Source organism: Euprymna scolopes, chromosome 3 (genome assembly GCF_053919585.1).
Source record: "Euprymna scolopes isolate OS-2025 chromosome 3, ASM5391958v1, whole genome shotgun sequence".
In the NCBI taxonomy this organism is placed as follows: Eukaryota; Metazoa; Mollusca; class Cephalopoda; order Sepiida; family Sepiolidae; genus Euprymna; species Euprymna scolopes.
The window spans coordinates 85,677,382-85,690,128 of NC_136484.1; the positions used below are offsets into that span (position 1 = coordinate 85,677,382).

Here is a 12,747-nt window from a genome sequence, read left to right on the forward strand (position 1 = left end):
GTCTACATGCATTGAAAAGTCACTATAAAACATTTAAAACAGTTTGATTGTTTTGTGAATACATCTCAAAATCTTATTCAAAATTTGCTTTATTTGCTCTGTGTTTTCCTTTTAAGAGACATGACACTTTAAGGGAACAACAAGGATACTAAAAAGAGCTCCCGGTTGGTTTTAATAAAAAGCAGGGCAATGTTGGCAGCTGGTTTGTCTGCCCCATACCCAACGTTACAATTTTCAAAAGAAGAAAATTTAAAAAAAATGGTGAAAAATAACTTTATAATTCTTATTGGTAAAAACAAAACCCAGATAAAGAATTCAGCTTTTAAATATATATAAGTTGATATTTTATTCTAAAGTGCATGTATAAAATATTTACATTAATATTATTAACGTTGCTTTGTTAGTTGAACATAACATTAACATCAAAATATCACAATACTTTATCAACATTTGAAAATTATTTTCTAAATAAATGGTTACTGTAAAATTCGAGCTGTAAACAGCCTCCAGTGGTACTAGAGCGGCAATCCAGTTAAAAGTGTCATGATGAAAATCCAAGAGGTAACTGTTTCAACAATCAGCAACCTCAAATTGCTCTGTCTCTGCATTTGTGGAGAATCTTCAGTAAACAGAACGTTTACTAGGACGAGACTTTGAAGGGAATAAATGTAATCTTTAGGAACTTGGAGTTTACATTTACAAAGGTAAGACTTAACAAAATCCTAAAGAAACTTTTTGATGAATAATATTATTAAAAAAAAAGATAAACTGAACAGTTTGTTTCCATGTAGGTTTTGCATTCATAAAAGACAGGAAATGATTGCTTTTACTTGAATGATTTTAATCCTTTAAAACTGGTAAAAATGATTGAAAAAAACTTATTCCTTTCTATCTTTTACTTGTAGAGTTGCCAGCATGCAAGATGCAGCTATGAAAGAGGATCGGCCAAGTATCATTCAAGAGCACATCAGGAATCTACGTAAATCACCAAAAACTGGGAAATTTTGGCTAATTGATAACGAGAGTGGCCTGCTTGATGCTTATGATTTGTTATACAGAGACAAGATCAGTGGGAAACATTTTGTAATGTTTCATCAGCAAATGCTGCGCACCATGTGCATCTTTCAAAAATCGGTTGCCGTCTCATTGCAAACATTAAAGAATTTTACATCACCTCACAATAAACTCGAAGAATTTGCTCAACAACATGAACGTTTACTCAGCCAAGTTCCTAAGGATTATACTTATTCCATTTTCAAATCTATGTTTTCGAAAAGATTAACTGACGTTTCTAATTGGATAGAGCATTGTAAAACAAGACGGCAAGTGTAAACTAAAAGATTGTTGATGAAATTATTGACAAACAAGGGGCATAACTCCAAACATATTTGGTTTCTGTAAATATTGATAATTATTAAAAGAAAAATATAAAATATAGGAATAAATTATTTGCTCAGATATTTCTGCTCTTTTTCTATTTTTTTTTCTTTTTCATAAAATATTAAACATTTGCTGAATTGTGAAAATGTACTTTCATCAGATGACTGAAAATATAGCAAATGTGTTTTGGGTTTTCTTGTTCTCAATTGTTTTTTTCTGTTCTTCATTTTCTGGAGATAAAAGCATTTCTACTTTTTTTCAAACTCGGATTATATCTGCTTTTTCTAATTTCAAAAACGTCACTAATGAGAAAATATTTTTTACAAACAGTTCTTACCTGTTGATATGTTATATATATATTATTTTTATTTATATAGACAAATATTACATACTTGCTACACTGATAGCCAAAATAAATAGATAAACGCTTTGGTGGATCTAGAGGTTGTAATTCAAACTCTAGTGGATATGAAACCTAAAAGAAGAGGCATGGAATAAAAGGTTCAATTTAAAAATGAATTGTGATAAAAAGGCACCTGAAGAAAAAGGTAAAACACTGTGAATATGAAGAAGATAAAGGTCACTTTTGTGTTTTTGAAATTGTCAACTGAAGTAAGTGAGGTGAACCTCATCAATGGTATTTTAGAATGAATAGCATCATGGGGTTATCATGAAGTCATCATGAGGTCAACATGATTTGTGTCTAGAGGGCAAGCATAAAAAAGATACATTTTTAGATAGATTCGCACATTTCCAGAAGATTTTGAAACAAATATTGCATCCATTGGTCCGGCACAAATATAAATTATCTAAAAATATGTACATTGAATCGGCCTGTTTTTGTTGTTTTTGTTTTATTTATGTGTGACTCTACAAATTTTCACAGATTTTTCTTTGATTTGCTGGAACCAATTCTCTCCTTGAATGTTTTTGTCTTGTGCTTTAAAATTCTGTTCTTCACACACTGTTATGACTGTATACCATTTTCCCATCGCAGGCCAAGAGAGTCCCCATTCTTTTCATCTTATTCTCATGTGTAACATTAGACAATGTAAATGTTAGAACGAAGAACATTTAAAATAAATAAACAGCTTAAAAAAAAGCGTATCTATAATTATTAGTTTTGCCAAAAAATATTTTGAATGCAAATTAAATTGAAGATTATATGATACTAGCAGTACCTGCTAACCAGCTTTGCTCGGTGGAAGCGTGCCCCACCCCTTGAAAAAAGTTAAAGTACTTCTGCGTATTTATCATTTATTAATTTATTTTATTAATTACTGCAATACTTGGTTGGAATTATTTCACTTATCACCGTAACTCCCCTCCCAAATATAAATAAACCCAGAAAATAAACAAAAATAAAGCACCTAAAAAAATGAAGTTTTTTTTCGTTTCATTTCGATACAAAAATTAATTAAATAAATAAAAAGCAAAAAAAAAAAAAGCAAATGAAACTGTTTTAATTCGATAATATAACAAACAGGAAATCGGAGAAAAAAAAACGAAATGTTAGACGTAACAAAAATAAGGAAACACTCGTTGCTCGGGTGTGTAGCGGTGGGGTATTAAGGATATTGAGCAAGGGTGAGGCGTAAAAAAAGGGGCATGGAGAAATAAAAAAAAAAAAGAGATAAAAGCAGGAAAATAAATAAGGAGTGAACAAAAAAAATCACATAAATATCCCGGTTTAAATGTTAAAACTCCCCCCCCCCAAAAAAAAAACCAAAAAAAAACAAGGCAATCCATTACATTGGCTCAAACATGAAACCCTTAGGTTACAAACTAAACCCTCTATTCACTGGTCCACAGCAACATAATCACAATAGTGCCGCGTTTTTTTCTACTTAAACCAAATCAAGAAAGAACGTTTGACGCGCATGCGTGGTTGCCGAAGTCTAGTAAAAAGGAATGATTTTTTGCAACTCTCACTGAATTTGTTGCGTTTTCAATAACGAAAATAAGGAAACACATCATTGTACATGTATAAATAATGCCCCCCCCTACAAAAAAAAATAAAAGAAATGTGATTTTTTTTTGTGTTGTTAAGTAGTTTTAAATGCTTTTTAGTTAGTGAAATTGTAATTGGATTTATGTAGCGGTAAGCGAGCAAGGTGCCGCCGCTTCCTGGGTAAATCTTTTCATGTAAATGTAAGTATTGGTGGTTCATTGTTTTTCTATTAATACTTGTTTACGGAGAACAGCTTTTTTGCGTTTACTAAGAGATCAGTTCATTTTAGCGTAACTTAATACAGGACGCTGAAACCGGATATGATAAAAAGAAAGTGGCGATGTCTTAATTTAACAATATTTAAATAATGTTAATCCAAGTAATGGCAAATGGCATATGTAACTTTATAGTAAATGTTATGGTTAATTTAGATAAACATTAGTCTGTAAAATAGAGGAAAAGCGACGATGAGAAAGTATAAATGATTTTAAACAATGCGTGGCGATTGAGTGTCCGTAGTGATTTAGAGCCACTGTGTTCTTTTTTTTTGTATGATTGTGCTTAATCCACAGTAATAGAATGTCATGGTTACAGCCAATGAGAATAGGCGGAATTTTATGGAGGAGAAGTCATTATTTGTAAATAGTTTAATGTAATGGTAGTTGTAAGTGTATGTATTAATAAGGGCGAAAGGTCAAAATAGATATAATAGTTATATAGTTACCCGGTCTTTAGTGGGAGAGTGGGAGGACTTCTCAGTGAGAGGGGAAAATACGAACTACTTCATCAATAGGTCATAGCAATAGTGATGATGGCGCTCATAGGAAGTAAGGTAAGATTTTAATATTATGAATAAATGAATGAATAAATATGTATGTAATGGCGTTCAAATTTTACATAAGATGGTTGGTTAAAATTTAGACATGATTAATTTGTATGTGGCATTCGAATTTGATCCAGAGGGGAACTTCTGCAATCAAATTATCATATATATATAGGAGATAAATGCATAACTTTTATTATTTCTGATATTCATGAATGACCTCTCTGATAAAATTTTTTCCCAGATTGATATATTTACTGATGAGACCATGCTCAATAACAGATACAAGAAGAAAATGAATGACCACAATGACGGAAACCTTAGAGGAAGACCCCAGTTTTTAGCGGAATGGGGACATAAATGAATGGTAATATTCAATGCTGCCAAGATTAAGCTTCTTTACTTTAAAAATTACAAGAAATCTTTTCAACCACTTATCACCATGATTAATAATATGTTACCTGAAAACTCTTCGTATAGACTCTTTGGCTTAATATTCACAGGAAACATGAATTGGAACAAATACATTGAGGATATTGCCAGGGTTGTTGCGAATAAGGTGGGCTCTCTCTACCATGCTAGAAAGTTGCTCACACCTGAGGGTATCCTATATCTCTACAAGGTCACTATTCACCCATGCATGGAGTATCACTGCTACATCTGGGCTGTTAAATCTGTCAATAATCTCTTACTCTTAGACAGGTTCTAAAACAGACTCTCTAACAATCTCACCCCTACACTGTAGAGATCCCTAGATGCCGAAAAGCCTTCTACTCAAATAGTTTCTTCTCCTGAACTGATGGATTAAGAATTCCCTCCCGGGTCGCTGCTTCACTGACATGCAATAGTTCAAGTGTAGAACGAATTTTTTACATAGTATCTCTGTAGATATGATTTTAAATAGTAGCCCCTTACGTTTAAGTGACACTGTGCCTTGTTTGAGGTAAAAAAAACAAAACAATAAAAATAAATTAAAAAAAAACAAAAAAGAAAGCTGCCAATCGATTATATAATTCTGAAATACAAGCATTTAAGCATTTTATGCTGATGTTGTTTTCTCTTTAATTGAATGACTTTGATGAAATAAAAAAGAACTGAAAGCAGATGAAGACGTGTAAAACTTTCATGGTTGGCAACTTTCATTCATGTTGACCTTTGGGATTTATGAAAGTGAAACGAGATTGTATAGCATTTATGAACATACAACGGATAGGAGTGGGTGAGACTAGCGTCACGTGACTCGAATGTGTAACAGAGTAGGATTGAACATTTGCAAATAACTTTCACTATGCCATTTGAGTTAAGGAGTAATTAATTATGATATTTGACTGAAAAACTCATACATGCAAGGTTGTTGAGTTGGAACACCCTAAGAGAATGAAATTTGATCTGGTAATTTGAAAATTATCACAGAAAGATCATTGAGATAAAAAAAAAACTAAACAAAAAGTATGTTTTATAATGCAACTATAATTCCTTATAATAAAACCTTTTTTTAAGAAACAATACACGTGCATTATGAATTAGTATATATTTTTGATGTTGCGCTATGTTTCTTGCTGTCGTTTTTAGAAATTATAATTATAAAGGCCTATTGATCCCAACTGTTACAATTAGAGAAAAATAGGAGTGTTTAAACAAAATGACCCTTTGATGAGCTTGCAGGGTTAAAAATAAAGTATTTGTGTGTAAGCATTGTATGCATGTACAAATGTGAGTCACACACATGCATATACATCAACATACAGACCTTTATATGTACACCTATTTATACAATTCATTTGCACACACATATATAATGTTATGCTCGACTTTTGTTGAGACTACAGAGCTTGCATGTAACACAATAAAAAATGTAAAAATCTGAATGTGGGTCGAGGTTTTAGAGCTAAATAATAAAAAGCTTCTCCAATTCAAAAGACCAGTCAATAAAGAAAAGCAGCCAGCAAAAATTAACACAAGATTACCAAGTTGTAATTTAAATATTTATTTACATAAAAATACAAGAGGGAATAAAGAGAAAAAAGGGGTTTAAAGTCTATATTTTATTTTTAATATTTTACTTTGGTTAGTTTTAAGAGATCAAGGGGTTCCGTCTTAGAGCTAACACTTGATTCCGTGATGATTTAAATTTATATATGATGGCTCTTTAAAGAATAGACACTGTTCTCTTTTTGGCTGCTATCTGTATTTCGTTACAGCTTGGTCTTCCAGGAATTGCTTCTAAGTATTTATGAAGATTCTTTTTTTTTTATTAGGCCAGTTACTCCCGTCACAACTGGTAAACTGTTTATTTCTTTCAGAGACCATATCGTTTTTAGATAATTTTTTAAGTCCTGATATTTTGTTATCTTTTCCTATTTAGCTCTATTAAGGCCAAAGTCATTTGGAACCATGGCATCGATAATGAGCACAGTTCTTTCAGGCTTGTTCCATATTGCAATGTCTGGCTTCATGGCCTTGTCTTTTATGTATTTACCCGCCTGTATGTCTTTGTCATAGAACACTGCCACTTTTTCGTTTGATGTTCACAGATGTTCGACGATCTGTCTAGTTGCACCTCTTTGCAGATCTTCCAGTGTAACTTTGTTGTGGCATTCAGACATTACATGGTTTTCAACAGCCGAGTGACAGAATATGCATTGGTCAGTTTTTTGTAGACCAGCCATTTTCTTAAATTCATTTGTGAGTAATCATTGGTCTTGTACAGATATAATTAATCGTTCTTCATCAAATAGAAATTTGTCACTTTTAAGCCATTGTAGTGAAGGCTCGTTGTTGATGTAGCTCTGGTTCAGTTCTTCCATGAACTTGCTTGCTTTCTTATGCTGTTGCCATCCTTCTAGCCTTGTCTTCAGCTCCCTTTTAGAAGACTCTTCTCTCTTCTTTCAGGCGATTAGGGTTGCTGGGTTGTCATATGTTGTGTTATCCAGTGTGTTACCACTGAAATTTCTGCCAAGCTTAGTAGTTGACATCTGTTGAGGCAGACATTTGGTGTGATGTTCATTCACCATTTTAATTTTTGGTCAGAAGAAATTTGATATATTGGCCTATGCTTACCATCAAAGCTCGGTATGCATGGTTAATTTTAGTGAGGCCCAAACCACCTTCCCTTTGTGGAAGTACAGCCTGTCCATGCACTGATGTTTGCAAATGACTTTATGTAGGGCCAGTATTTTCCGAGTTTTTATGTAAAAAATGCAGTTCTGTGCCCAATTGATGATGCCAAACCCATAGGAAACATCCAGTATTGCCAATTGATTGATAGCAGTTATTTTGTTTTCTGATGAGAGTTTTTTTTTCAAATTGCTTGAAGTATTCTCCTTGCACCTTCTCTCTCATCTTCCTATGTTCAAGCATCTCATCCTCCTTTACTCTCAGGTATTTATAGACAGCATCTTCTTCTAGGTCTTCAATAGAGCCATTGTCAAGATTAAAATGTTCTGATGCTGTCTTCCTTCCTTTCTTAATGGTGCACTTAGCACATTTGTCGAATCCAAACTCCATACAAATATCCTCTGTATAATCTTTTACAATGTCGATCAGAGAGACAAGTTGTTTCTGCATAGAGTTTCAGATTGTCCATAAAGAGTAAATAGTTTACTCTTTTATTTTCCTCCGTCCTTCTGCCTATGCTGAGATTGTATCCAGCATTGGATCGTTTGAGTAGCTTACTCAGTGGATCCATTGTGAGGCAGAAAAGAAGTGGTGAAAGGCTATCTCCCTGGAATATTCCTTGCTGAATCCGAATCTTTGGAGTTTGTATCTTTCCTTTCATATGCTGTAGTGTAATTGATGTGTCCCATCTGGTCATTTGCTTCTGAAGGAATGTGGTAATATCTGTGTGGATATTATACAGCTCCAAACAGCGAAGTAACCAGGAATGAGGTATACTGTCAAAGGCCGTTTTATAGTCAATCCAGGCCATTGATAGATTTCTTTGTCTTCTTCTGCAGTCTTCCAGGATAGTTCCATTTACAAGGAGTTGATCTTTTGTGGCAAGCTTTTTCCTAATACATCCCCTCTGTTCACTTTCGATGTAATTGCCAGCAGCCAGTTGGTTGTATATTGCATCAGCGATTATCCGTGTAAGGAGCTTGTAGGTTGTTGTAAGCCAGTAGATTGGTCTATACTTGTTTGCCATGTGGGTGTCCTCATTTTGGGGAATAAGTGATGTGCTGCCTACAGTAAGCCACCCAGGCGGGTCTGCATCACCACTGCTGATTCTATTGAGTGCCTTGGCATAGTGATGATGAAGTGCACTCGGTTTTTTTTCAGTGAGAAATTTGGTATGCAGTCTATTCCTGAGGTCTTGAAATTACTGCATTGTGCTACCTTCCTGCAAACAGCTTCCTTGGTAATATTTGGGGCTGGTATCTTTGTTTTCTCCTTGTTCTTCTCTTTGATGGTCTTAATCCAATCTTTTTCTTTATGTTTTTTTAATCTCCTCATAGAGTGGCCTCCAGAAGTTTTCAACTTCTTCGTAAGTTGGTGAGTATATGAGAGAAAATGGAGTTTTAAATTACAGTACATTGCTGTGTACTTCAGAAGGTAATCCACATTAGAGTGAATCAAATCAATATTAGGCATGAAAGAATAAGTTCTGACGAAAGGTGTTGGCATTGTTCAATCTTAAACCAGGACCATCTGTCAACTTTTCAGGTTCTAATCATAGACAATTTAGAACTGGTTGAAATCGAAGACTTTATTCCAAGTAGTTAGGAGGTAATGATAATGGCAATTTTTCAATCAGATGGGTTGACAGGATAGAATTCTTATAATTCAACTTCTGACTTGCAATAGAAATAGTTTATGACACGCAAAATAATTAACAGCAGGTATTTTCACATCTGAAAATCCTTTACTTATTGGAGCACATTTTTTGCTCAGTATTTGATGTAAGACACTAAAGTTTTCTTTTCCTCTTCACTAACATTGACCAACTGACAACAAAAAACAGAAGGTTAATGCCATACCTGCCCCTTCTTATGTAGGTGTTTGTCATGTGACTAAAATGAGCTTGTTCAAATTTATTCGAGAAATCCCTTTGCTATATATCAAAATATTCTTCTCAGCACATGTTAGTTTGGTTGGTTGTTTTTAGACAACATATTGATCCTGTTACATCATGAAAAATTAGACTTTTATGTGTACGTTATTTGCAGTAGTATGTGCTCGTATGAGTTTCATTTTAACCATCATTAAATTATTATTGAGAAAATCTATAAAAATGTCCAGGCTGTTCTCCTGCTTTAACTCAGCGATAGAGAATTAAGAAAAAACTTTTTCTTATATGATAAACTCATCGGAGTCCAGTAGAGACAGAGCAATGGCAACCCCAGCCTTTGTTTTGGATAATTCTGACACTTCCGATTATGCCAAAATCTCTCTTTTATATAAGTCATTGGATTTTAACTCATCTTTTATTATTTACACCAGAAGCACACCTTTCTTTCTTTTTCTTTTTTTTTGTTAAAAAAAATTTCAAACAAATCACGTGTTCAGAGTTGAAAGTGAAAAAAAGAATGGAATGTAAGAAGTTGAAAGTGAAAAAAAGAATGGAATGTATGAAGAAGAGAAACTTAAAGTTGTGAAAAGTATGAAATTAACCGCTGTTGATTTCCTCCATTCTGTGACATGAAAATTGAAACCAAAATTTCAGAAAATTCACTGTTAAAAGAATGAAAATTTTTCTTTTACTTTACTTTCTTTTTTTTCTTTTTTGTAGCTCTTTTCTTTATCCACACTTGCTGTAAATTATTTTTCATATGCTTCAAAAGTGAATAATTTGTAGTTTATGTTCGCTTTGTATACACTAGAATATTGGTCTCTTCACAAAACTACACTCTGCTATCATTTGTAAAACCTTGTTAGTAATGCTAGAAGAAAACAACACATGGTCGCTAGGGTTTGACAGGATGCTTTATTTGTTACGACTCTCACCACTCGAGGATCCAAGTCGCCTCTCTCTGAGACCACTTCTGTTGATTTCCTCATGTAGAAAATAGACTTCATTATTGAAAAGTTCTACAACCCTTGATGATAGAGAAGGGTTAAAGTCTTTGCATCCATTAATATGTTAACAGGACTTTCTCCTCCGACCTTAAACACATGGTGCCATGGGGCAAAAAGCTGACTGGTTAATTTTAAAGCATCCAAAACCAAATTGGTCTCAATTGATATAAATGGACCTCATCTTAAAGAAGTTCCCTGCTTTGACAAGCTTCTGCTCTACTTGTATAAGAGCTCTAAAATGGAGTACTTTTGTCACATGTGGGCAGAAGCTGCTCAGAGTATCTTATTCTGCCTTGACAGTGTTCAAAACCTGCTTTGAAACCTAGTAGATGATGTCCTTTTGTTTTCCTTACAGCCTCTTTATCTGCTTCTATCCTTATTTTCATTGCACGTGCTTGTCTAAGCTTCAATGTATGGTTCCCTTCCTACCAAACTTTCACAAAAGCACTAGTCTAGCTACAACCACTATCAGCAATTTCCCCAACTTTATCTCTGTCTAAATCTTAATACAAATTCCATGAACAAAGTTTCTTTCCTATAAATGTCTGCCTCTGGAACTCTGTTCCACTCGTCTGCTTTCTAACAAGTCCAATGTAAACAACTTCTTGTTCAGACGTACTCTTAAATAGTCAAATTCTACCCAGTTTTTACCACTAATGATCACTATGTTGTTGTGTTAGTAACCACTGTACACTTGTTAACGCTTATTATCAAGTGGCATTCGGGTCTTGAATGTGGTTAAATAGTTAACTATTCTACACTTTTCAAGCAACAATTTTTTAAGTTAAACTCGACACTCTGCTGTCAAAATTCACAACTTCAAAACTTGATACACTGCCGCCAAAACTTGCAACTTCAACATCCAAATCAAAACTGCATGAGTCTCTGAAAAATCAGGCATTTTATTCAAAACAAGAAGCATTTCATTTGTAGATCAAGTGATAAGATCGTAAGCAAACAAAGAGAAGTAGCAGCCATTTTTTTTCATTTCTGCTAACGACATGCTACGGACTGTATAAAAACAGGTTTATACCAATTTTTTGTGACATTTAATCACATTGATAAGTGTGGCTCCCTTGTTAAAAATAAAAGATGTTTTATGTATTTCTTGACATATATAAACAAAAATATTAATTTGTGAACATTGAACTCTTCTAAATTAACTGCTGTTGATTTTCTCCATTCTGAAGTGCTTTTTATTCCTAAATATTTTACTCACTTTTCATACGAGGGGGGGGGGTGCAATAAGTAATGCCCTTGACCCACTTATAGTTGTCTGATCTAGCTGAAATTTTGCATGTGCAATGATTTATATTTCTACGGGTTATGTGGCAAATTACAGCTCTGAACCAATTGTGGTTTCTGTTTTACAGGTGTTTGATCTGAGTCAGGTGTGAAATGGAGCCTTGTTGAATGTCGAGCAGTGATCCGTTTTTTATATTTGAAAGGACACACACTACAGGAGACTTTTGATGAAATGAAAGAAACTTATGGTGATAATGCCCCATCATATGACCTCGTAAAATGCTGGCATTGTGAATTCAAACATGGCCGGAAGTCTGTGGAAACAGCTCCCAGACCTGGTAGCCCCCCCCTCCACTTCTGCCATTGATGAGGCATCTGTCCGTCAAGTTGAGGTTGCCATTTTGGAAGATCGGCACATTACTATTCGCCAAATAGCCCAAGATGTCAAGATTAGTACAAGGTCTGTGGAAACTATCGTTCATGACCATTTGTATATGCATAAGGTGTCTGCCAGATGGATTCCCAGGTTGCTCACACCATTCCAGAACCGAGAACGCGTTGAGTGCTTGAGGAGGAATTTGGAGATGTGCCAAGAAGATGAGTTAAAGTTTTTCAAAAGACTGATTACACAGGATGAAACCTGGGTACATCATTATGATCCAGAGACCAAAGTCCAGTCATTGCAGTGAAAGCACTTGGACTCACCACCTCCAAAGAAGACAAGGGTGTAGCCCTCCGCTGTCAAGGTCATGCTCACAGTCTTCTGGGACCAGGACGGAGTAGTGATGAGAGATTTCCTGGCAAAGGGTACCACAATTACAGGAGCCTATTATGCTTCACTTTTGAGGAAATTAAGGGAAGCTATCAAAATCAAGAGTCGGGGCAAGATCAGCAAAGGTACCCTCCTCCTGCAGGACAACACTCCAGTCCACAACTCGCATGTCGCCAGATCAGAAGCACGGGCGTGTGATTATGAAATCCTACTCCATCCTCCCGACTCTCCTGACCTTGCACCCTCTGACTTTCACTTCTTCCCAGTCATGAAGTTGTTTTTGAAAGGAAAGCATTTCCCAGATGATGCAGCCTAGAGTTCTGAAGTCATGTCGTGGTTGGAGGACCAACCTGAGGCGTTCTACAAAAACGGTCTCCAGAGCTGCATCAAACGATGGGAGAAATGCATAACTCTGGGTGGTTCCTAATAACTGTGCCAAGTTTCGTTGCTCTACTGCTGTGGGAAGTGGGTCAGGAGCATTACTTATTGCACGCCCCTCGTATATGTCATAGATTTGCTATTTTCCAAACTTGTGCATTTATTGCCAAACGAGTATATTGT

At 34.9% G+C, this 12,747-nt stretch overlaps 1 protein-coding gene across 4 annotated transcripts in view; it reads left to right on the forward strand.

The window, feature by feature from the left end:
* Positions 1-1,460, forward strand: part of LOC145256851 (four-jointed box protein 1-like) — a 214,333-nt gene extending 212,873 nt beyond the window's left edge. For all 4 annotated transcript variants that reach the window (XM_080115609.1, XM_080115610.1, XM_080115611.1 and 1 more), the window contains exon 6: positions 906-1,460. In XM_080115609.1, the coding sequence (XP_079971735.1) occupies positions 906-1,332 (427 nt within the window). In that variant the 3' untranslated portion in view covers positions 1,333-1,460. The remainder of the gene's footprint in view (positions 1-905) is intronic.
* The last annotated feature ends 11,287 nt before the right edge of the window (positions 1,461-12,747 follow it).